At 43.9% G+C, this 26,396-nt stretch overlaps 1 protein-coding gene across 5 annotated transcripts in view; it reads left to right on the top strand.

The window, feature by feature from the left end:
- znf804b (zinc finger protein 804B) overlaps positions 1–26,396 on the top strand; it is a 569,768-nt gene that overhangs the window by 358,110 nt on the left and 185,262 nt on the right. The window contains exon 1 of one of the 5 annotated variants that reach the window (XM_078417249.1): positions 2,257–2,369. The exons of the other annotated variants lie outside the window; for them this stretch is intronic. Within the exon in view, the coding sequence (XP_078273375.1) occupies positions 2,364–2,369 (6 nt within the window). The 5' untranslated portion in view covers positions 2,257–2,363. Of the gene's footprint in view, positions 1–2,256; positions 2,370–26,396 lie in introns of those variants that run through there. 5 annotated transcript variants of the gene reach the window in all.

Raw genomic sequence — 26,396 nt, 5'->3', positions numbered from 1 at the left:
AATCTTGCCCTCTCCCTTTAAACCTGTGTCCTTTGGTTCTTGATTTCCCTACTTTGCCCCTATTCCACTGATGAATCTATATGCCTCCCTAAGATTACCTCATAGCCACCTGTGCTCCGAGGAATAAAGTCCTAGCCAGCCTATAGCTTAGGCCCTCGAGTCGTGGCAACATTCTCATAAATCTTCTCTGCACTCTGTCCAGCTTAATGGCTTTATGTTGGAGAGTTCAGGGAGTGAAGACAAGGAGCATTGGGCAGGTGGAGTGATGGAGAGGGAAAGGTTAGTGGTTGGGAAGATAGCAGCAGCGGGGAGTCCACCCTAAGGATAAAAGGTAGGTAATCAGACTTACTTTGGTTGGTTCCCAGTTTAGTGAAGAAGGGCAACACAATCATGGTTGTTGCATGAGTGAACAGCAGTAGGAAATGGCACATATTTTGATGTACACCGAACATGGACGTTGTCCAAACAGAGTCAGACTCTGAGAGAGCTTGAAATGGTAGATAGGCAGAGAGAGGCTGCTCTTTTTGGCTGTGGAATCTAAAATCAATATGTTCCTGTGGGGATGGAAGATAAAGAGGCCAGGAGTGGGGATCTCTGAATGATGGGGGACATTAATGGCTTGAACAGAGAAAAAGGAAACATGGCAGGTGTAGGCATTTAGGATGGAAGGAGTCTCTTGAGCAAGATAGAACGTGTAGGAGAGAACTTAAGTAAGAAGTCAGGAAAGCAAAGGGTGCCATGAAATGTTCTTAGAAAGTAAGATTAAGGAGAGCAAACAAAGAATAAGAATGCAAAGCAGGGAAACAGTCCCTCAAGCCTATTCTACCATTCAGTGTGATCTACGACTTAACTTAGTATACCTGCCGCTGCCACATCTCCTTTAATTTCTCCAATTAACAAAATTTAACACCTAGCATCAATTACATTTTGAACATAAAGTATTCATTCACTTCACTCTTAAAACCCCTGTCCTTAGACTATTCTTCTTGATCCGAAACTCCTCAACCAGCAGAGGTAGATTTGTCTGAAGAAGGGTATCGACCCGAAACGTCACCCAATCCTCTCCAGAGATGCTGCCTGTCCCGCTGAGTTACTCCAGCATTTTGTGACGATCTTTGAGGTAGATTCTCTCTGTCCACCCTACGGGTTGCCCTTACTCTTGGTCACTTTGATCAAGTTATCCCGTAATATTATAAATATGATGGAAAACAAGCCTTTGTAATTTCTCCTGGTAATTTAACGTTTGAAATTAAAAAGATGGTATCTCTGCTGGACTGCCAAGGAAGTTTTTATAGCCGTGGCCTCTTCTATCTCATTGTAATTAGGTCCTCCAGATTTAAAAGTCAGCTTTCCACTTCAGATTATCTTATTTCTCTGTCTGTGAGGTTGTGATGATGTGTATACATAAATCCCTTTGTCTTTCCCTTGCTTCACCTTTTCCTCATTTAAAAGGTACTAGACCAAGCGGGCCCAAACCACTCCTGCATTGGTGCAGCACCCTCTCCTCCCTCACTCCCCCCTCCCCTCTCCCCCTCCCTTCCCCCTCCCTCCTCCCCCTCCCTCCCCTCCTCATCCCTCCCCCTCCCTCCCCTCCACCACCCCCTCCCTCCCCCACCCTTCCTCCCTCCCTCCCTCCCCCCTCCCCTCCTCCACCCCCATGCGTGGATGCAGTGGCCATCTTACGTAAGTACCATCTGCCCATGCGCGTTTTTTTTAACATTAAAACGTGAATAACTTAAAAAAATATAACCCCGATTTCAATTAAACGTCTTCCATAGGACCATGGGACGACGGTGAGTAAGGTGGGCCTACAATTGTCGCGCTGTCATGTACCGTTTTGACTGTAGTTCAGGAACAAGTGAACAAACAAGAGTTTTAGTATATAGATTCAATGCTCCAAGGTGGAACTTACTTTTGGCTATTTCGCCCATTTGCCTATTAATGTCTCTTTGCAATTTAAGCTTCCTATTCACACTGCTTACTGTTTCATCTATCATTTGCATTATTGGCAAACTTGGATATCTAGCTTTCTATCACATTATTTAAATTAGTAATAAGCAAAACGAATAGCTGGAATTCCATCAGGAATCAAGTAGACCACTAGCAGTTCTATCCTGCTTACGGATCTACCTATTGTTCCATTTCTTGTCACGAACTGGATGTGCAGTTTCTTAAAATGGTTAGGTGTAATGAGCACATTTCTGCAGCGATTCACAATGAAGCCAATTTTATTTACTTTCAGTGTGACCTGGCTTGCGGAAATATTAGCATAGCAAAGACGAGCGGGAAGCCAGAGGATTGGGACTCTTTTAAAGAGCAACAGAAGATAACTAAAAAGACAATACGGGGAGAAAAGATGAGGTATGAAGGTAAGCTAGCCAAGAATATAAAGGAGGATAGTAAAAGCTTCTTTCGGTATGTGAAGAGGAAAAAAATAGTTAAGACAAATGTGGGTCCCTCGAAGACAGAAGCAGGTGAATTTATTATGGGGAACAAGGAAATGGCAGACGAGTTGAACAGGTACTTTGGATCTGCCTTCACTAAGGAAGCTACAAACAATCTCCCAGATTTACTAGTGGACAGGGGTCCTAGGGTGACAGAGGAACTGAAGGAAACTCACATTATACAAGAAATGGTGTTGGGTAGACTGATGGGACTGAAGGCTGATAATTCCCTAAGGCCTGATGGTCTGCATCCCAGGAAGTGGCTCTAGAAATTGTGAACGCATTGGTGAACATTTTCCAATGTTCTATAGATTCAGGATCAGTTCCCGTGGATTGGAGGGTAGCTAATGTTATCCCACTTTTTAAGAAAGGAGGGAGAGAGAAAACAGGAAATTATAGACCAGTTAGCCTGACATCAGTGGTGGGGAAGATGCTGGAGTCAATTATAAAAGAAGAAATTGCGGAACATTTGGATAGCAGTAACAGGATCGTTCCGAGTCAGCATGGATTTACGAAGGGGAAATCATGCTTGACTAATCTTCTGGAATTTTTTGAGGATGTAACTAGGAAAATGGACAAGGGAGAGTCAGTGGATGTAGTGTACCTGGACTTTCAGAAAGCCTTTGATAAGGTCCCACATAGGAGATTAGTGGGCAAAATTAGTGCTCATGGTATTGGAGGTAGGGTGCTGACATGGATAGAAAATTGGTTGGCAGACAGGAAACAAAGAGTAGGGATTAACACGTCCCTTTCAGAATGGCAGTGACTAGAGGGGTACCGCAAGACCCGGTGCTGGGACCGCAGCTATTTACAATATACATTAATGACCTAGATGAAGGGATTCATTTTAAGATGCGGAAGTGACGTGAGAGGACGCTGGCGTTGTTTGTTCGCCGCTTCTCACCACTTCTATTTTTGGATTAATTTTGCCGTTTTAAAAAAAAATCTCAGATTTTAAAAAATCTGTCTGCTTAAACAAATCCTTCTGCTTGACCTGGTATCATCTGCCCAGCTCTTCCACCGCTGCCTCTGCACCCTTGGACTCCGCACCTTTGGACCTCTCACTCCTGTCTGTGCTCCTGTCTCTGCTGGCTTGGACTGCTCCCCTGTGAGTTACCTGACAGCTAGCGCTGACGTCATCAAATCGCTAACGCTAACGCTACCGCTAACGCTAACAGCTGCCTGGCTGCCTGCTTGCCTGCTTGCCTGCTTGCCTGGCTACCTCCTCTGCCTGCATGTCCTCAGCTCAGTATTAACCCTCAGGCTGCTCAGCTTCCTCGATCCTCATAGGCCTTGCTCTGGATCAGCCTGTTGTGCCTGCTGTGACCTTTTGATCTCTCTGGGCTCTATGCTCCTTCGCTCCTGCCTGGCATGGCACTGAAGTACTTGGCTGCGAGGCTGCTCCAGCTCAACAACCACTCCACTCCGCCATGCATCTCTGCCATCATCAACCACGGACTTCTACGACGACCCAAATACATCCACAGAGGCTCCGGTCACAAGTTTGTCTACTCCCAGACCGGTCACTCCATCCCTGCACTCTGGTCAGCTGATCGGACTTCCACTCATCCATTACGTCATCGCAACAACGCACACGAGCGTGCCCCCTGTCTACAAGCCCTGGCTAAATCACCCGTGTCCATCCACACCACACAAAGCAACATGAAGCTCACTCTGCTCAACATCCGGTCCCTCAACAATAAAAGCCTCATTCTGAATGACTTCATCCTGGAAAATAAACTGGACTTCCTCTGTCTGACAGAAACCTGGCAACAACCTCTGGACTACCTCTCACTCAACCTCACTACACCCAACGGATACTCCTACATCAATAAACCACGCTCGGAAGGCCGAGGTGGTGGGATTGCCGTAATTCACCGACAGGACTTCAAGATCAACCTCATCTCCATCTCATCTGCTCCTTCATTTGAACACCTGGCTTTCAAACTCTCTGGCCACACAAAATTAGTCATGGCAGTTGTCTACCGCCCTCCCAAACCACACCCATCATTCCTTTCTGACTTCTCTGACTTTCTGACCCAGTTCTGTTCTCTCTCCCCCTCAATCCTCCTCCTCGGTGATTTCAACATCCATATGGACTCCACTGACTCCACAATAACCGCTGACTTCACTGAAATACTCAACTGCTTTAACCTCACTCAACACGTCAATTTTCCCACCCATAACCGTGGACACATTCTGGACCTTGTCTGCTCCACTGGACTAAATCTACATCACCTCTCTGGCTCCGACCCCACCCTCTCTGATCACTTAGCCATCACCATGTCTGTCAACATTCCCACCCCAGCTCCAAAGCAAAAACGCAAAATCAACTTCCGCAAGCTGAACTCTGTTTCACCTACCTCGCTCTCATCCTCCCTCTCTGAAATAATGTCCACCTCTCCCTTCGTTGACCTCCACAGCCCCTCTGACCTCACTGACTACTACAACCGCACTCTCTCCTCCTGCCTCGACCAGCTTGCACCTATAAAAACCAAAACAGTTTCCTTCACCCACTCTGCTCCCTGGTTTACCCCTGAACTCCGCGTGATGAAAACTCATGCCCGCCAACTTGAAAGACTCCGCAACAAAACAGGTCTCACAATTCACTCCCAAGCCTACAAAGACCACATACAGCACTATAAAGATGCCCTCTCCCGTGCCCACTCCACCTACTACTCTCAAATAATTCACTCTGGCTCCGGAAACCCAAAAACACTCTTCTCTACAATAAACAAACTCCTCAGCCCCCTGGACACCATCTCCCAATCATTCACAGTTGACAAATGCACCACTTTCCTTTCATTCTTCCAAAGCAAAATAGACAACATCTACAGCACCTTAACCACCAACGCACCTGCTCCCCCTCAAACCACCTGCCCCCCCCCCTTATCCTGTCAGCCCCTGCCTCAGTTCTCCCCAATCTCCACCACCGACCTCTCTGACCTCTTCACAGGAATAAAAACTGCCACCTGCTCTCTGGACCCCATCCCCTCCAGCTTTGTCAAGGCCTGCCTTCCTGCTCTCTCTCCACTTATCACTGCAACAATAAACTCCTCCCTGTCCACTGGCATCATCCCGCCATCCCTCAAAATCGCTGCTGTCACCCCCATTCTGAAAAAACCTGGTCTAAACCCTGACACCCCAAACAACTTCAGACCAATCTCCAACCTACCCTTTCTGTCCAAAGTTTTGGAACGTGCTGTAGCTTCCCAACTCAAATACCACCTCTCTACCAATAACCTGTATGAAACTTTCCAATCCGGATTCCGCTCAAACCACTGTACTGAAACTGCGCTCCTCAAAATCACAAACGACATTCTCCTCTCCTCCGACGCTGGCAACCTCAACATCCTCATCCTACTTGACCTCAGCGCCGCCTTTGACACCATAAATCACTCCATTCTCCTCACCCGACTTGAAACCTCCCTTAACATCACCGGCACAGCCCTATCCTGGTTCAAATCTTACCTCTCTGACAGACACCAGTTCATCTCCATTAATAACAACTGTAAATCCCCCACCGCTCCTCTCCCCCAAGGTGTCCCCCAAGGCTCAGTCCTTGGCCCCCTCCTCTTTATCCTCTACCTGTTCCCCCTTGGTCAATTAATCCGCCGTCATGGTCTCAACTTCCACTGCTTCGCCGATGATATCCAGCTCCTCATCTCCACCAAGTCAATCTCCCCCACCACACACTCTACACTGACAAACTGCATCACTGAAATAAAATCTTGGCTTCAATCAAACTTCCTCAAACTCAATTGCAACAAATCTGAAATCATTATCATTGGTCCAAAAACGCTCACCAAATCCACCCAAAACTTCATCCTCAACATTGATGGTCTCCCAGTATCCACCTCACCTCACATCCGGAATCTTGGAATCATCCTTGATCAAACCCTCTCCTTCGACAAACACATCAAACACATCACAAAGACAGCCTTCTTCCACCTCAAAAACATTGCCCGTCTCCGTCCATCCCTCTCCTCCACAGCTGCAGAAACCCTCATCCACGCCTTCATCACCTACTGCAACAGCCTCCTCTATGGCGCACCCTCAAAAATCATCAATAAACTTCAATACATTCAAAACTCCGCTGCCCGTCTACTCACACACACCTCGATCCGTGACCATATCACCCCCGTCCTTTATAAACTCCACTGGCTCCCCATCCCCCAGAGAATCCAGTACAAAATCCTCCTCATAACATACAAAGCCCTCCATAACCTGGCCCCATCCTACCTGACCGACCTCCTCCACAGGCACACTCCCACCTGCACCCTCCGCTCTGCCGCTGCCAATCTCCTATCCCCCCACATCCGGACCAAACTCAGATCCTGGGGGGACAGGGCTTTCTCCATCGCTGCTCCCACCCTATGGAACTCACTACCCCAAACCGTTAGAGACTCCTCCACACTCACCACATTCAAAACATCACTGAAGTCTCACCTGTTCAGTACTGCCTTCAACCACTGAAGGTCACCTCACCTTCTGTCTCCTTTCTCTGTTCATTTATTTATTTACTTATTTATCTATTTATTAATTTCCCTATGTTCTCAAAATCTCTGTAAAGCGTCTTTGAGTATATGAAAAGCGCTATATAAATAAAATGCATTATTATTATTATTATTATTAAAAGTAACATTAGCAAATTTGCAGATGACACAAAGCTGGGTGGCAGTGTGAACTGTGAGGAGAATGCTATGAGGATGCAGGGTGACTTGGACAGGTTGTGTGAGTGGGCAGATGCATGGCAGATGCAGTTTAATGTGGATAAATGTGAGGTTATCCACTTTGGTAATAAGAACAGGAAGGCAGATTATTATCTGAATGGTGTCAAGTTAGGAAAAGGGGAAGTACAAAGAGATCTGGGTGTCCTTGTTCATCAGTCACTGAAAGTAAGCATGCAGGTACAGCAGGCAGTGAAGAAAGCTAATGGCATGTTGGCCTTCATGACAAGAGGAGTTGAGTATAGGAGCAAAGAGGTCCTTCTGCAGTTGTACAGGGCCCTAGTGAGACCACACCTCGAGCAGTTTTGGTCTCCAAATTTGAGGAAGGATATTCTTGCTATTGAGGGAGTGCAACGAAGAATACATTGATACAATTTGTAACCAAGGGATACAGCAAAAAATATTTCTTTAATCGTGTTATTTAAAAAAAGCAGAAAAATAAGACACTTTGATGTTGAAAGATTCCACAGATTTAAATATGCTTTCTACGCTTATTACCTCTTAATAAAGCACCTATTGTGCATCTATTTTTTTTATTAATGATTCCACATTTATCTATTGAAGATTTGAGAAACTAAAATTGCAGTAATTCCAGGACTAAGAGTCATCTGTATGCTTTACTATGTATTGAAAGGAAACTTAAATCTTTAAATCTCATTTATTGCGTAGCTTTCTTAAATTTATGGATAGCTGCAGCTATACGAAACAGAATCAAAGTTTATACCTTGTCAGAATTCTGAAAGGCATTACCACACATGGTGACACTTGACGTATGCAGTCATTGCAATTTTTTAATATTTAAGAGTATTAATGCAGCTTTATTGTACATTACCCTGATAAGTAAAACCAATTTTCCAAAGAGTGTTGTGAAAAAGACTATTATAGAACTGTAGATATTGCAATAGAATAAATTATTAAAATAAAGTCTGCCTCTTGAAACCCCATTTTCACTTACATGCAATGAATAATGTTATTTCATTTGTGTCAGCCTTGACTTACTTGGCAGCACTTGAGACTCTGAGAAAAGAGTCTATGGATTTAAATACCACTCAAGAACTTTTAACACAGAAATTTAGACTGACTTGGCATTGCAGAAATAAGTGAGTGTTATGGTGTGAGAGGTCCTGTCTGTTGGCTTGGGTGTTAAACCAAGGTCATGTCTCATTCTCATGAGGAAGAGAAAGATCCAATAGAACAACTTTAAAGAAGATTGGAGCCATTATTCCCAGCTCTGATTGGCATTTATTCATAAGATCATGTGATAGGAGCAGAATTAGACCATTCAGCCCATCAGGTCTACTTCAATCATGGCTGATCTATCTCTCCCTCCTAAACCCATTCTCCTGCCTTCTCCCCACAACCTATGACACCCTCTGACATTCCTCTCAACATCAGACAAATAAACATATTTTCAGATTATTGCTACACAGCAGTTCGTGGGATATTTCTGTGTGCAAAGAATATAACACAATCCCTGCATTACAACAGTAACCATTTTTCAAAGGCACCAGTTGTAAAGAACATTGTGAATTCCTGTGTATAATAGAACTGCAGATGCTGGTTTGCACCAAAGATAGACACAAAATGCTGGAGTAACTCAGTGGGACAGGCAGCATCTCTGGAGAGAAGGAATGGGCGACGTTTTGGAGCGAGACCCTTCTTCAAACCCAGAATGGGACTTACAGGATTGCTCTTAAATACCTAATAGGGTCAATGGTTTCCTCTTGTACCTTAAGTTTTCCAGGATTCCATAATACTGCAATTAGGAAAAGGTGCTATATGAATTGGAACCTTTCTATATTAGACTGTATGACTATTTTACAGGTTAATTTAACAAATTTTCAGAAGTAGTCAGATTGAAACCCTTGTCAAAATTTGAAAACATTAACTACAATGATGAGTTACAATTCAGGATAATTACCAGTAATTTAAGAATAGAGAAAAGGTTATCAGAACCAAAATTTCAAATATTATTTGCAAAGAACTGACAACAGAGCAAGTACATTCTTACTTGTAGCAGCATAGCAGGCCTCAATAAATATATTTTATATATATTTAATATATAATCATATCATATCATATCATATCTATACAGCCGGAAACAGGCCTATTCGGCCCTCCAAGTCCGTGCCGCCCAGCGATCCCCGTACATTAACACTATCCTACACCCACTAGGGCCAATTTTTACATTTACCCAGCCAATTAACCTACATACCTGTACGTCTTTGGAGTGTGGGAGGAAACCGAAGATCTCGGAGAAAACCCACGCAGGTCACGGGGAGAACGTACAAATTCCTTACAGTGCAGCACCCGTAGTCAGGATATATAAACAAAAATTCAATAACCAATAAATTCAATAAATACCAGTTTTCGAGGGCTTGATAGACTGAGATTTTTTTTCCTGCAACGTAGGATGCTGAGAGGTGGTGGTACCCAAAATTATGAGAGACATAAATAAGATAAATGGTCACAGGCATTTTACCCAAGATGGAGGAGTCCAGAACTAGTGGGGATATTAAGGTGAGAGGGGAAAGGTTTACAAGAAAAATTAGGTGCAATTTCTTAATGCAGAGAGTGGTGCGCTTAACGAGCCACTGGAGGAAGCTGTACAAGTGGGTAAAAGTGTGACATTTAAATTACATTTAGACAGGTTAGGAAAATGAAAGGTTTTGGGGGATGTGGGCCAAATATAGCCAAATGGGACTAGCTCAGATGTAAACCTGCTCAGCATGGTTGGTGTGAAGGGCCTGTTTCCACTCTGTAAAATTCTATGACACAGATTATTAAAAACCATTAACAATAGAATTTTTATTTACAAATTCCTTTGCCTGCTCAACTGCAAATCTAGAATCTCCTTTGGAATCAATGGAACTTTGGATCCAGATCCAGGCTTGATTTAACGCAGGATCTGAATAGCCCTGTTCCTGCTTAGTACCATTGCGATCCAATGGTAAGAGAGCAGATAGTGCCAAACTCTCAGTTCTGTCAGTAAGCCTCAGAATCACAGTGTGTTCCTAAAGTTCAACATTTCCTTTGTTGTCAATGGCTCAGCATTAGCAGTTCAAAAAAGTGGCTACAGCCAGCAGCATAAAGCCCATTGTGTCAGTCTGTGGAATAATAATTATAAGTCTGTGCTCCTGTCAAAGTATTTCCAGTATTTCCTCCTACAATTTAAGCTACATTGAATTCTATTTTTAAACCTAACGAATATTTCATTTCTTCTCGAAGAGAATTTTCATAAATGTCAAGCCAGTGCAAACATCCATCAAACAGCATCACATTTAGAAATCAGTTTGTGTTTCTGGAGATTAAAGCAGCTAACTGCAATGAGCCTTAAGTTAATGAACAAACAATTTACATGGAGACCTACGGTTTTCCCATTTGCTTCTGTAATTTTTTGCCTGACTGAGCTCTTTTTCAGAGGAGATATCACAAAATGCTGGAGTAAATCAGCAGGTCAGGCGGCATCTAGGAGAGAAGGAATGGGTAACGTTTCAGGTCGAGACCCTTCTTCAGACTGATGTCAGGGGGGCGGGACAAAGAAAGGATATAGGTGGAAGGCAGTGGGAGAACTGGGAAGGGGAGGGGAAGACAGGGATAGAGGAACTATCTAAAGTTAGAGAAGTCAATGTTCATATTGCTGGGCTGCAAGCTGCCCAATTGAAATATGAGGTGCTGTTCCTCCAATTTCCGGTGGGCCTCACTATGGCACTGGAGGAGGCCCATGACAGAAAGGTCAGACTGGGAGTGGGAGGGAACGTTGAAGTGCTCAGCCACCGGGAGATCAGGTTGGTTAAGGCGGACTGAGCGAAGGTGTTGAGCGAAACGATCGCTGAGCCTGCGTTTGGTCTCGCCGATGTAGAGAAGTTGACATCTGGAACAGCAGAGACAATAGATGAGGTTGGAGAAGGTGCAGGTGAACCTCTGTCTCACCTGGAAAGACTGTTTGGGTCCTTGGATGGAGTTGAGTGGGAAGGTAAAGGGTTGTTGCATCTCCTGCGGTTGCAGAGGAAAATGCCTGGGAAGGGGGTGGTTTGGGTAGGAAGGGACGAGTGAACCAGGGAGTTACAGAGGGAACGGTCTCTGCGGAACGCAGAAAGGGGAGGAGATGGGAAGATGTGGCCAGCAGTGGAATCCCGTTGGAGGTGACGGAAATGTTGGAGGATGATTTGTTGGATACATTGGCTGATCGGTTGGAAGGTGAGAACAAGGGGGATTCTGTCCTTGTTATGAATGGGGGAGGGGAAGCAAGAGCGGAGCTGCGGGATATAGAGGAGGCCCAAGTGAGAGCCTCATCTATAATGGAAGAGGGGAAGCCCCGTTTCCTGAAGAATGAGGACATCTCTGATGCCCTAGTGTGGAACACCTCATCCTGGGCGCAGATGCGGCGTAGACGGAATAATTGGGAGTAGAGGATAGACCTTTTGCAGGAGACGGGGTGGGAAGAAGTGTAGTCCAGATAGCTGTGGGAGTCAGTGGGTTTGTAGTAGATGTCAGTCACTAGTCTGTCTCCTGTGATGGAGATGGTGAGATCTTGAAATGGCAGGGAGATGTCGGAGATGGTCCAAGTATATTTAAGAGCAATATTTAAGAGGAAATTGGTGGTGAAATGTATGAAGTCAGTGAGTTCTGCATGGGTACAAGAGGTAACACCAATACAGTCGTCAATGTAGCGGAGGTAGAGTTCGAGGATGGGGCCGGTGTACGCTCGGAACAGGCATGCGGGTATCCCTGGTGGTTAGGTGAGTAATAGAATCTGAAAAAAGTTGGTGAGAATAGAGTAGTTCTTGCAGGAATATAGGGAGAATTAAAATGGAATACATGTGGGATTAATGTAAATAGGCAGTTCAAGTCACAAAATATGTGAGAAGGAACTGCAGATGCTGGTTTAAACCAAAGATAGACACAAAAAGCTGGAGTAACTCAGCGACAGACAGGCAACCTCAAGAGTCAAGAGTGTATGTCATATTGCACTGAACACACATTTGTCCAGAACAATGACATTCTTAATTGGTGCAGCTTTACAGTCACATTAAATGCAACAACACAACAAATAAGTAAGCTTAGTTAAACCAGACCATGATACTGCATGCCAAAGTATGTTGTGCAACCTTTCTACAAAGTCCATTGTGGTTTGGTGCCGAGGAAAGGTTGTGGTTAGAGTTGTACCAGGGTGATTCAAGAGCCTGATGGTTGACGGGAAGAAGCTGTTCTTGAACCTAGAGGTCACGGTTATCAGTATCTTCTTCCCGATGAATATGCTGGGCCCAGGACTGATCATCAGCAATGTGCACGTCCAGGAACCTGAAGTCGTTGACTTTCTCCACCACCATCCCGCTGGTGAACGCAGGTGCATGGACTCTTGGCTTTCTCTTCCTGAAGTCAACAAGGAACTCCTTAATCTTGCTCATGTTGAGAGCAAGATTGGTGTTCTGGCACCATTCCGTCAGATTATTGTTATCATTATTACCCATTATTCATCCAACAATGGTATTTGAAGATGGTGTTGGAGCTGTATCTGGCTGCACAGTCATGGGTATAGGGAGTGTAGGGGACTGAGCATGCAGCCTTGAAATGCTCCTGTTCAGTTGGAGTTGATGAGCCATGGGGACTACTCCCCTGCTGTATCTCTCTGTGACTCCATCCTGGGGATTCCCTGCGTTTTCTCTTTCCGTTGTGGGCCTCCCTTTACCAAACATTAATAAAGCATGACATTGCCCAAAAGAGATCAGTTGTCTTTAACAATCCTAGACTAATCCATCAACTGATTCCTCTGAGAGTTCTTCTGTGTATACAAGTTTAATCCTTTATCTGCAATTCTGGTACCATTCATCACAATAGGATTCCCAAAATAATCCATCAAGTGCAAAGAACTTTGAATTTTCCTGCAGACATGCACAAAGCCATCTTTAAAACAAGATCTAAAAGCAAAATACCGCTGGTGCTATAAATCTAAAATAAATACAAAAACCAGCTTCCACTCAATGTTCATCAACCAAATCCAATCGTCCTCTTTACATTCGCTGCCTGAACTGATGAGTATTTTCCATTATTATTTTGAAGCAAGCATGCTCATCTCAACATAAATCTCAGTCTAACTGTGTTGACAGCCTTCTGTCAGTAACAAACTAAAGGGGGGATGTTCCAGAGGCGGTGAATAGAAGGATTTATAGCATTTCTCAACCCAGAAAGTAAGCCGCTGTTCTAAATCGATATTGCATCCTTTTGTCTCATGTTACATTTAACAGAAACCTTGGCATCTGCATTTTAGACTTGTCTTCCCAAATGGAGATAGATATTTGACCCATTTCATTGATTGCAACTTCTTGGGAACTAGCCATTACTTGTAATCTAGAGTTGTCAGCATGGAAATTTGTATTTTTAATCATGTGCATCACTTCAGTAATAAGGGCATATATATCAGAATCTTGCTGCATTAATGTAGACATGGACGGAGGAAGGGCTGGATATGTTCCATTTATTTCTCTTTTTTTTCATTGTGTCTGAAGCAGCCAGTGATTGAAAATAGGTGCTTCAAGACCACCTGCATCTCTTGCCTAAAATCCTATTAACTGACATTTACTTTCTTTGCATTTACTTCCACTGCAGATCAATGCGTGGAAACCACCAATTTAAGTTCTTTGAGAACTTAAATTTGTGCTGAGGTCAGAAAGCACGCATGGAAATAATAACAAAAATCGTACAAAATGCTCAGCAGTTCAGGCAGCATCTCTGGAGAATGAAACCGAGTAAATGTTTCAGGTTGATAAATCATAGACACAGTGCAACACATAAACAGGCCCTTCATTCCACCATGCTCATGCTGACCATCAAATATCCATTTATTCCACTTCACAGCACTTGTGTATATACTGGCCACCACTCACATAGACAGTGCATTACAGGTTCCACCCGCCCATTGACTGAGAAAGCTCTTCCACAAATCCCGCCTAAAGCTCTTACCCCTTATCATATGGGGAATAGTTTCTACCATCTACCCTACCTATCCACGTCATAATTTGTACACCTCTCACGGATCCTCCTTTGCTTCAAGGAAGACTAAGCTAGGTTGTCCTGTCTCTCCTCATACTCCATGCAACATCCTGGATAATCTCTGCATTGCCCCAGTGCAATCACATCATTCCAGTAGTGTGACAACTGGAACTGTACATCGCACTCTTTTTCTGGCCTAACTGATGCTTTATAAAGTTGCAGCAAAACTTCCCTGCTCTTACATTCTGTGCCCCTGGTGAAGAAGGCAAGTGTTACCTATGATAGACACAAAAAGCTGGAGTAACTCAGCGAGACAGGCAGCATCTCTGGAGAGAAGGAATCGGTGACATTTCAGGTCGAGACCCTTCTTCAGACGGTTCTCCAGCATTACATATGCCTTCTTCACTATATTATCCACCGGTGCTGCCACTGTCAGGGATCCTTAGACTGGTCCTCTGTTTAGTGCTCCCTGAGGCTCGACCTTTCCTAGTATGTCCTATCTTATTAGTTCTCCAAACGTGAATCACTGTATTCTTATCAAGATGAAATCCTATCTGCTATTCCTTGCCTGACTAATCAACTGATCAATATCATTATTTATCCTCACTATGAACACAATGACCTTGTACCAGAAACTGTGTTTTTTTTTGTTTTCTGGCATCAGTAGGATTTTCTCTTTGAATTCATCTATATACTAAAACTCTCGTTTGTTTGTTTGTTTGTTTGTTTGTTCCTGAACGACAGCCAAAACGGTACCCGATAGCGCGACAATTTTAGGCCCACCTTACTCACCGTTGCCCCTTTAGTGCCAATGGAAGAAGTCTCATTGAAATTGGTGTTATATTTTTTAAGTAATTCACTTTTTAAAATTTAAATCTATCTCCTAGGGAGGGAGGGAGGGGGGGTGGAGGGAGGATAAGGGGGGTTGAGGGGGATGGGAAGGAAGAGAGGGGGAGGAGGGGAGGGAGTGGAGGGAGGGGGAGGGGAGGGGAGGAGGGAGGAGGAGGAGGGGGGAAGGGGGAGGGGAGCGGGAGGGATGGGGGAGGGGAGGAGGAGGGGGAGGGGGGAGGAGAGGGTGATGCACCAATGCAGAGAGGTTTGGGCCCAACGGGTCCACTTAGTCTAATACTTTCTAAATGGCTTTATGCATGTCTGCAGCAAAATTCACAGGCTACCTCATTTTTAGGGTCACAAGCAATCATCACTCTGACCCCAATCAAACTCATCTCCAAACTAATGGACCTAGGAGTCAGCGCCCCAGTGTGCCACTGGATCTTTGAGTTTCTGACCCAGAGACCAGAGTTTTCCTTTTTAGCCCCAGGAAGAACAATAAATACTAGAGGGCATAACTTTAAGGTGAGGTGGAACAGAGATTAAAAGAGTTACGTAGAGCAAGGTATTTTACACAGAGGGTTGTGAGTGTCTGGAACGTGCTGCCAGGGTAGGTGTTTGAGGCAGATATGATAGTGACACTTAATAGACTTTTGGATAGGCATATGGATATGCAGGGAGTGGAGGGATATGGATTATGTGCAAGCAGATCAGCGTTGGCATCATGTTCAGGACAGACATTGTGGGCCAAAGAGCCTGTTCTTGTGGTGAACTGTTCTATGTTCGAATGATTCTTAACGGGCGGCACGGTGGCGCAGCGGTAGAGTTGCTGCTTTACAGCGAATGCAGCGCCGGAGACTCAGGTTCGATCCTGACTACAGGTGCTGCACTGTAAGGAGTTTGTACGTTCTCCCCGTGACCTGCGTGGGTTTTCTCCGAGATCTTCGGTTTCCTCCCACACTCCAAAGACGTACAGGTATGTAGGTTAATTGGCTGGGTAAATGTAAAAAATAAAAAAATAAAAAAATTGTCCCTAGTGGGTGTAGGATAGTGTTAATGTGCGGGGATCGCTGGGCGGCACGGACTTGGAGGGCCGAAAAGGCCTGTTTCCGGCTGTATATATATGATATGATATGATATGAACATGACTCTATACATTCATGACTGAGGCCAAATTATTCTCTAACTCTCTCTGCAAGTTTGCAGATGAGCCCACTATAGGCCAGATCTCAAACAACAACATGACAGAGTACAGGAAGGAGACAGAGAACTTAGTAACTTGGTGTCAATACAACAACCTCTCCTTCAATTTCAGCAAGATGTAGGAGCTAATTATTGACTTCAGGAAGTATGTTGGAGCACATGCCCCAATAAGCATCAATGAAACAGAAACATTGAAAATAGGTGCAGGAGGAGGCCATTTGACCCTTTAAGCCAGCACCGCCATTTATTGTGATCATGGCTGAACATCCACAATCTAACCTGTGCCTGCCTTCTCCCCTATCCCTTGATTCCACTAGCCCCTAGTGCTCTATCTAACTCTCTTTTAAATTCATCCAATGAATCAGCCTCCACTGCCTTCTGTGGCAGAGGATTCCACAAATTCACAACTCTCTGGGTGAAAAAGTTTCTTCTCACCTCAGTTTTAAATGGCCTCCCCTTTATTCTTAGACTGTGGCCCCTGGTTCTCGACTATCTCAACTTTGGGAACATTTTTCCTGCATCTAGCTTGTCCAGTCCTTTTATAATTTTATATGTCTCTATAAGATGCCCTCTCATCCTTCTAAACTCCAGTGAATACAAGCCCAGTCTTTCCAATCTTTCCTCATATGAGAGTTCCTCCATCCTAGGGATTAACCTCATGAACCTACGCTGCACTGCCTCAATAGCAAAGACATCCTTCCTCAAATTAGGAGACCAAACCTGCACACAATACTCCAGATGTGGTCTCGCCAGGGCCCTTTACAACAGCAGAAGGACCTCTTTGCTCCTATACTCAAATCCTCTCGTTATGAAGGCCAACATGCCATTAGCTTTCTTCACTGCCTGCTGTACCTGCACGCTTACTTTCAGTGACTGGTGTACAAGGACACCCAGGTCTCGTTGTACTTCCCCATTATCTAATCTGGCTCCATTGAGATAATAATCAGCATGCAAGTGAAAATGGTCGCAAGCATAAATGTCACCAACAGAATATGCTGGACGAGCCACATTGAAGCTATGGCCATGCCAAAACCTCGACTTCTTCAGAAGATTAAGGATGTTCTGCATGTTTCCAACAACTCATATTAACTTCTACACATGCACAGTAGAAAGCATACTATAGGATTGCGTCACAGTTTAGTTTAGGTACAGCTCTGCCCAAGACCTCAATAAATTGCATAGTTGTGGATGTGGCCCATTGCATCACACAGACCATCCTTCCCAATAAGGACTCCATCTTACATATCATGCTGCCTCAGGAAAGCAGTCAACATATTCAAGGACCTTTTTCACACCGATCATTCAATCTTCCTCCATCTCCTGTCAAGCAGAAGGTACAAAAGCTACAGAAGGTACTAAACCTTAAAGAACATAAACCTAACGCTCATAGGTATGGGTGTCCATAAGTTAGGCATTCATAACCTAATGTATTGATAGACATTAAATTACATTTAATGTCCTTCACAGGAAGGTAATATGGTGTCCTTACCCGGTCTAAACTATTTGTAACCCCTCCCCCATCAATAGTTGACTCTTTCATGCTCTTTTAAGTGCAGTTAGTATGGACCATAACTTTTGAACTTGATATTAAACCACAGATCACGAATATGAATATTAAAAAAAATATGTTTATTCCCTCCAAATGGTTCAATTTTCAAAAACGATATGGTGACTCATGTAAAGAACTGGAGCCTGATGCCTATTTCCAGCTTTCCCAGCACAATCGAATATCTATCCTTGTACCCAGGCAGTTGAGATATAATCATTCAACCCAAAATGGTTGTCTGAACTCTTCAGAAATTGCATTCATAGATTTTTTTTTGCTCACCTGCCACAATGCACCCTGCCAGGCTATTGATAGATTGCACCAATGGCACTCAGCAGAATATTTATTGCCATTGGTGAGAGAGCATCAGGTTTATCAATAATTTTCATGATAAATCCTTGAGCAGTTAATTCATTATTGAAAAGTGAGAAACAAAAGCTTGTAAATTGTATCCAGTATTTCTCTTCGGCTGCACAAATACTATTGGCAATGGAATATCTGTTGCCTGATATTAAGATGAGCTATGTAGATTCTTAGGGACAGATAAATCTGATGGTACCTGCTTTCAATCTTTGTACCTTCTGCCCGACGAGAAGAGGGACGAGGAGGGAATGACCAGAGTGTAAGTGGTCCTTGATTATGTTGGCTGCTTTCCTGAGGCACTGTGATGTGTAGATAGAATCATAGATAGAGCCATGGAGTCATACAGCATGGAAACAGGTCCTTCACCCCAACTGGTCCATGCCAAGCAAAGTACCCCATCTAAACTAATCCCATTTGCCTGCACTTGGCCCATATTCCTCAAAACCTTTCCTATCCATGCACCCATCCAAGTGTCTTTTAAACCTGTTCTGGTACCTGCCTCAACTACTTCATCTGGCAGCTCAATCCACATGCCCACCATCTTTTGTGTGAAAAAGTTGCCCATCAGATTCCTATTAAATCTTTCCCTTCTCACCTTAAACCTATGCCTCTATTCCCTTTCCTGGGGGGGGGGGGGGGGGGGTACTCTGTGCATTTACTCTTTCTATTCCCCTCGTGATTATATGCATCTAAATGAGAACATTAGTGAATTGGGAGGGTTGATGAACTGGGCTGCATTCACAGCTCTCCACAATCTCCTGTGGTCTTCAGAAGAGAGGTTGCCACACCAAGTTGTGATGCATCCAGATTCCTGATGGTTACTGTAGAAATCTGTAGAAATTGGTAAGAGTCATTGGGGTCCTTTTGAAATTCCTTAGTCTTCTGAAGCATTCGTGTGCTTTCTTGGCCAGGTGATGAATGTGGTTGGACCAGGACAAATTGTTGATGATATTTACACCCAGGAACTTGGGACCTTTGTGGATAAAATGCAATTAACAATAGTCCACATGCAAAAATATTGAAGGCACCAATGTGGAGGTTTTTACATACTTTCCCTCAGCACTTTAGATCAGGCCAGCGAACATAGTTGAAGTGTTTCTCACCACCGCTTCCTTCTTGTAAATAATTCATTCTTGTTTTTTATTTTGTAAGTTTATTACTTTATTGCATTCAGTTTCATTCAATATGTCTTCACTTCTCCAGAACAGATACTCATTTGGGAGCCAAGCATTTGTGCTTGAAAAACACATTCTAAAAGAAAAATAAACGTCACTCACCTCAGAGATTTCAGTTTTCAAATGCCAGTTTCGCAGCAACATGCAGTTATAATACCATGCATCTCAGTTGATGGCAGAATAATATTACTTTTCACTGTTGTGGTAAAAAAGAATTGACAATGAGTGGAAAGTAGACGAGTGCAAAAGCTGTGCAAATCTCTTCTCAATATAATATGATATTTTTGTTTCATCTTCCTGAATTGTGGGTGTACAAATAGTGTTCGAACTGACTGCTGGTGCGAACACATCAAACCTACATTGATTATCAGAAGACAGGTACAGGAGGTTTTTGATGATCCCTAGATTCGCTATGTGAAAATGGTGACGGAAACATAAAATCTGGAATGTACAATTCTTCAGCAGCATTTTCAAAAGCACTCTTCCCATTCTGTGCATGCATATGTGCACATACATGCCGGCGTTTGCCTGCTCATGCATGTGTATGCGATATCAATCTTCAATACATTTCTATGTATGCATATGTATGCATGCTTTGTGGATGTTGTAAGCCGGTAGATACAACGCTGAAATGTGTAAAACTAGATTAAATTCCAGAACTAAACTGTGTAAGCTGATGGCTATTTTAATTTAAATTGTATTTGCTTACAACCTTCATTTATGTTATTTGCATAATAGGATTCTGGTTCTGTTTACATCATATCATATCATATCATATATATACAGCCGGAAACAGGCCTTTTCGGCCCTCCAAGTCCGTGCCGCCCAGCGATCCCCGCACACTAACACTATTCTACACCCACTAGGGACAATTTTTACATTTACCCAGCCAATTAACCTAAATACCTGTACGTCTTTGGAGTGTGGGAGGAAACCGAAGATCTCGGAGAAAACCCACGCAGGTCACGGGGAGAACGTACAAACTCCTTACAGTGCAGCACCCGTAGTCAGGATCGAACCTGAGTCTCCGGCGCTGCATTCGCTGTAAAGCAGCAACTCTACCGCTGTGCTACCGTGCCGCTCATGAAAGCAAGGACCACAAAAGTCTTGGTTAAACTGGTTTAATTGACCTGGACAAATTGTCCTGGTCCAACCACATTCATCACCTGGCCAAGTACAGTGTCATTCTAAAGTTCATTCACAAATGCCATACAGTTAATAATCAGGAAATGTTATAGTTGTTTACATCTGTGTCACTTTACATATCACTACATTTCTGGAAAGATCATACACTAAAAGAGGTTCATGGAAATATTGACTGGTTGGCAAATTTAGCTGTTGGTGTCTGAAGTGGATACTTAAGTAAGAACATTGGAGACACAAAGAACTGCATGTGCTGGGATCTTGCGAAAACCAAAAGTGCTGGGCAGCAGATAGTGTTAGTGCATGGGGATCACTGGTCGGTGTGGACTCGGTGGGCCGAAGGGCCTGTTTCCACATTGTATCTGTGAATTAACATTTAATCTAAACTCAGTAGGTCAGGCAGCATGTGTGGAGGGAATGGACAGACAAGTTTTTGGGGGTTATGATCCTTTTTTAGCTGATGGAAGAAGACTAAATCAGTCTAAAGAAGGGCCCAAACCCGAAACATTGCCTGTCCATTCCCTCTACTGATTGATGATCCCTAGATTCGCTGCATGAAAATGGTGACAGTGGCATAAAATCCTCTGGAATGTACAAAACGATATGGCATGGAAACAGGTCCTTTAGCCAAACCTATCGAGTCTATGCGAACCATCAATCACCGGTTCATACTAGTTAAAGGTTATCCCACTTTTGCATTGACTCCCTAAATACTGGGTGCAAATTATTTACAGAGGCTAATTAATCTACAGATCCATATGTTTCTTGGGGTGAAGAAGAAACTGGAACACCCGGAGGAAACCCTCGTGGTCACAGGGAGAACATGCAAACTCACACAGGCAGCAGCCAAGGTCAGGGTTGAACTCAGATCTCTGGTGCTGCAATGCAGCAGCTCTGCAGCTGCACACAGTGCCACCCAGATGCTACTTGGCCCGATTAGTTCCTCCTTGTATTCGCTCAGTTAACATATTGCCAACTCCACCGTCCATCATTGAACTACAGGTCTGATGGCAACTGAGATGGTAAGCATCGGGAAACTTTGCTACTTTGACCTTGTTGCCAGTGGAATTCCTTCATTGATCTCCACAGAGCCTAATACGCCATGTAGAAACAAAGAACTGTAGATGCTGGTTTATACCAAAGATAGATAGATTAAAAAGTGTTGCAGTAACTCAGCGGGTCAGGCAGCATCTCCGAAGCAAAAGGATAGGTGAGCCTAAAACCCCATAATTGATGTACTATTGCTCAAATGCAGCTGACTCTCGGGAAGACCCTGATTGGCATGATTATGTAGTGTTGAAGCTGGCCTGGCAGCGTACACAGGATAGGGCCCCTGGCAGTGCCTCAAGGGGACGCTTTGCCAAGGGCAAGTGATTTAGGACGAAGGAAAAGATGACGAAGATAAACTATTCCACATTGTAACTTATTTTAGTATCTACAATAGTCCTGGTACAGTTTTCTGACCTGAAATGTCGACAATCCCTTCCCCCCACCACAGATGTTGCTCAAACCATTGAATTCCTCCAGCAGATTGTTAGTTGCTCCACATACCAGCATCTGCAGTCTCTTGTGGCTCCATAAAATTAGCAGACTTGGTTTCAAGATGTGACAGTCAATGATTCAAATATACTTTATTGTCACATGCACCAGGCACAGTGAAATCCTTTGTTTTTGCGTGTAAACCGGTAAAATCATACAGCAGACCTAACCTAGGCAGTATGCAGAGAGTCGCCACGTTTCTGACACCGACAAAGTTTCAAAAGTTCTTAGCACAGTCTTAGCACAGTGGAATTCTCTGCCTCAGAAGGCAGTGGAGGCCAATTCTCTGAATGCATTCAAGAGAGAGCTGGGTAGAGCTCTTAAGGATAGCGGAGTCAGGGGGTATGGGGAGAAGGCAGGAACGGGGTACTGATTGAGAATGATCAGCCATGATCACATTGAATGGCGGTGCTGGCTCGAAGGGCCGAATGGCCTCCTCCTGCACCTATTGTCTATTATCTTCTCGCAGTGGCGAAACAGGCCTGCTGCTGCATGTGGTTGTAGACCTGCCTACTGGGTCCCTCTTGATTCTCGATAGCACCACTCGGGTCCCTCTTCATTCTTGGTGGCCCTGCACCAGGTCCCTGCTCATTCTCGGTGACTCCCTGCCGGGTTCCTCTTCGTTCTCGAGGGCCCACCCACCTTGTTGGTTCTCAGTGCTGGGTTGCACTCGGCCTGCTGGTCGTTTGGCTCCACAGTGATCCTGAGAGCCTTCTGCCACCACGTGGCTTATCCCGGGAGCCTTACCGAGTTTGCACTGACCATTTAAATAACCATGTTCACATTGAAAATCTGAAACACAACTTTTCACTTTCATTGTTGTGAGTCTACAAGTAATAGTTAAGAAATTCATCTTTGATTAATTTTACTACAGTTAATTACCATGTTTGTGTTATGCCAATGTCTATGCCATGGTGTTAGAGTGAAACTAATCACTCTAGTGATATGTTACAGAAATCATTTGTATTTAATTCTTTATTATTTCGGGAAGAGCATCTTAAAAAAAAGCATTTTCTTCAATGCTCTGATAGTGAGATCATCATAGAAAATACTTTATTAGTTAAGTAAATAGGCTACTTTGACGGGGGAGTGGTAAACAAGTCGTACATTTGACCTGAATTGTTATGTTGGAGAAGTTGCAGGACAGAAGGCAGTGGAGGCCTCTGGATGCTTTCAAGAGAGAGTTAGATAGAGCTCTTAATGATAGCGGAGTCAGGGGGTATGGGGAGAGGACCAGGCACGGGGTACTGATTATTAATGATCAGCAATGATCACATTGAATGGCAGTGCTGGCTCGAAGGGCCGAATGGCCTACTCCTGCACCTATTGTCTATTGTTTTGAGGAGTTGTAATTTCTCACAGTTCTTACAGGAGATATGGTAGAGCTGTCAATCAAGGACTAAGAGAGTTAGTTTAGAAGTTTAGAAATATAGCATGGAAACAGGCTCCTGGGCCCACTGTCCACACTGACCTACGCACCAAGGCCAATTTTTAAAGAAGCCAATTAACCTACAAACCTGCACTTCTTTGGAATGTGGGAGGAAAACGGAGAACCCGGAGAAAACCCACGCGGTCACAGGGAGAACGTACAAACTCCGTACAGATAGCACCCGTAGTCAGGATAGAACCCGGATCTGTGGCGCTGTAAGATAGCAACTCTACCGCTGCATCACTGTGCCGCCCCTCAACAGTTTGCCACCCTCATCTTCCAGTCAGCATTCACATTATCATGCAACTTCAGGGAAAGACTGAACTGAGCTCCAGTGGAATAGCTGTTTCCTTTGACATGGTAATAGGGAGATAAAACCCTTGATCCTATGGATCCTAGCAAGATCAGCAATAAATGACCCAGAAGGTGCATACCCCACTGGCAATTGATATTTTTAAGGCAGAGATAGATAGATTCTTGATTATGAAAATAACTGCAGATGCTGGTACAAATTGAAGGTATCACAAAATGCTGGAGTAACTCAGCAGGTCAGGCAGCATCTAGGAGAGAGGAAATGGGTGACGTTTTGGGTTGAGACCCTTCTGAAGACCCGACCCGAAACGTCACCCATTCCCTCTCTATTAGATGCTGCCTGACCTGCTGAGTTACTCCAGCATTTTGTGATACCTTAGATTCTTGATTAGTACGGGTGTCAGGGGTTATAGGGAGAAGCCAGGAGAATGGGGTTAGGAGGGAGACGTAGATCAGCCATGATTGAATGGCGGAGTAGACTTCATGGCCGGAATGGCCTAACTCTGCTCCTATCACATAACCTTATGACCTTACACCATCCCAGCTGCCCTTTGGATTTTTCTTTTCTCTATGAGATCATCCCTCAGCCTACTGCACTCCAAGGAATAAAGTCCTAGCCTTCCCAATCTTCCAGTCTTAAAAGAATTTGGACATTGGTGGGCGGAAAGAGGGGGTTGATAGAAGGAGTTGCAGAGGGCAGTGCCCATGCGGTTGAAGACTGAAGGAAGGACGGATAATCCATGATCACGTGTCATTAGCATACCTATGGAAGCTCACCTGACACAGAGAGGGAGGATGACAATAGACAATAGGTGCAGGAGTAGGCCATTCGGCCCTTCGAGCTAGCACCGCCATTCAATGTGATCATGGCTGATCATTCTCAATCAGTACCCCGTTCCTGCCTTTTCCCCATCCCCCTAACTCCGCTATCATTAAGAGCTCTATCTAGCTCTCTCTTGAATGCATCCAGAAAATTGGCCCTCACTGCCTTCTGAGGCAGAGAATTCCACAGATTTACAACTCTCTGACTGAAAAAGTTTTTCCTCATCTCTGTTCTAAATGGCCTACCCCTTATTCTTAAACTGTGGCCCCTGGTTCTGGACGCCCCCAACATTGGGAACATGTTTCCTGCCTCTAACGTGTCCAATCCCTTAATAATCTTATATGTTTCAATAAGATCCCCTCTTATCCTTTTAAGTTCCAGTGTATACAAGCCTAGTCACTCCAGTCTTCCAACATATGACAGTCCCGCCATTTCGGGAATTAACCTAGTGAACCTACGCTGCAGTCCCTCAATAGCAAGAATGTCCTTCTGCAGTTGGAGACCAAAACTGCACACAGTACTCCAGGTGCGGTCTCACTGGGGCCCTGTACAACTGCAGAAAGACCTCTTTGCTCCTATACTCAACTCCTCTTGTCATAAAGGCCAACATGCCATTAGCTTTCTTCACTGCTTGCTGTACCTGCATGCTAACTTTAAGTGACTGATGAACAAGGACACCCAGATCTCTTTGTACTTCCCCATTTCCTAACGACACCATGAATAGATCCGAAAGAGACACGAAAATCAAAAAAATCACACAGCCGGTGAAAATCTGAAATAAAAACAGAAAATGTAGGAAGTATTCAGGAGGCCAGGCATTGCCATTTTCAGGAAATATGGTTGAGCTGTCAACCGAGGACTAAGAGAGTTTGTACATACACACAGCTTCCGATCTGCATTCACATTATCATGCAACTTCCTGAGAAAGACCAATTGATGGCCCCATTGGGGATTAACCAAACCTTTAAAGAAATAACCAGTAATATTTGATCAAGCAGGTGGCAAACTACAGGATTTTTCATGTTTACCATTTGCTTATCAACTCCTTTTGTGTCAGAGGACAAATATCCTGTCGACACATGGAACTGCAGATGCCAGAATCTTATGTAGAACACAAAGTTCTGGAGTAACTTAGCAGGTCAGGCAGCATCTCTGAAGGACATGGATCAGGGCAAATATCTTGATGTATGTAATTTGCAAAACAAATGTGCCATTTGAGGTCAGTGTGGAAGATAAATGAGATAAAGTGAACTTGTGTTACTGAGATGCCGGTGACAACACTATTATCATTTTGGCTACATGTCTAGGCTGTATTATTTTTTTTCCCTTAATGTAATTTGATGAGTGTGAAAATTGACAGTCTGTATAGCTCTTTGATGAGCTGTAATAGTTGTGACAATTATAGAATACTTCATCAGATTGATTGTCAGATGCTGACAGAAAAGCAATATTTCAGTCCTGGCTAGCCTGATGGGCTTTATGCATATGACACTGACGGAAGGAATGGCAGGCTGCATCTTACAGCAAAATTGGCTGCTTGTTGCATCAGAAATGAGGAAGAAAGTGCAAGAGACAGCTTGGCGCTGACCCCAATTCGGACTTGAAAATGCATGATAGAACATTTTGACATTGTCTAAGATTACAATGGATGCCTGGATTTCCATTTGATTTTCGTGGTTACTGAAAAACCATCAATCATTCAGGAAACAAAGATAATTCAGCTGATCCATTAATATTCCTTTTTCCTCTACTTTTGATCCATAATGGCTTTGACCAGAAACTATTTAGAGTACACTAAATAATGAGATAATTCACATATTTTCCATCAAATGAAAATTATTTCTTTTAGTGGGATTGAAAAACAA

This window comes from Rhinoraja longicauda, chromosome 2 (genome assembly GCF_053455715.1).
Source record: "Rhinoraja longicauda isolate Sanriku21f chromosome 2, sRhiLon1.1, whole genome shotgun sequence".
NCBI lineage: Eukaryota > Metazoa > Chordata > Chondrichthyes > Rajiformes > Arhynchobatidae > Rhinoraja > Rhinoraja longicauda.
This window is presented reverse-complemented; position numbering and strand designations above follow the sequence as displayed.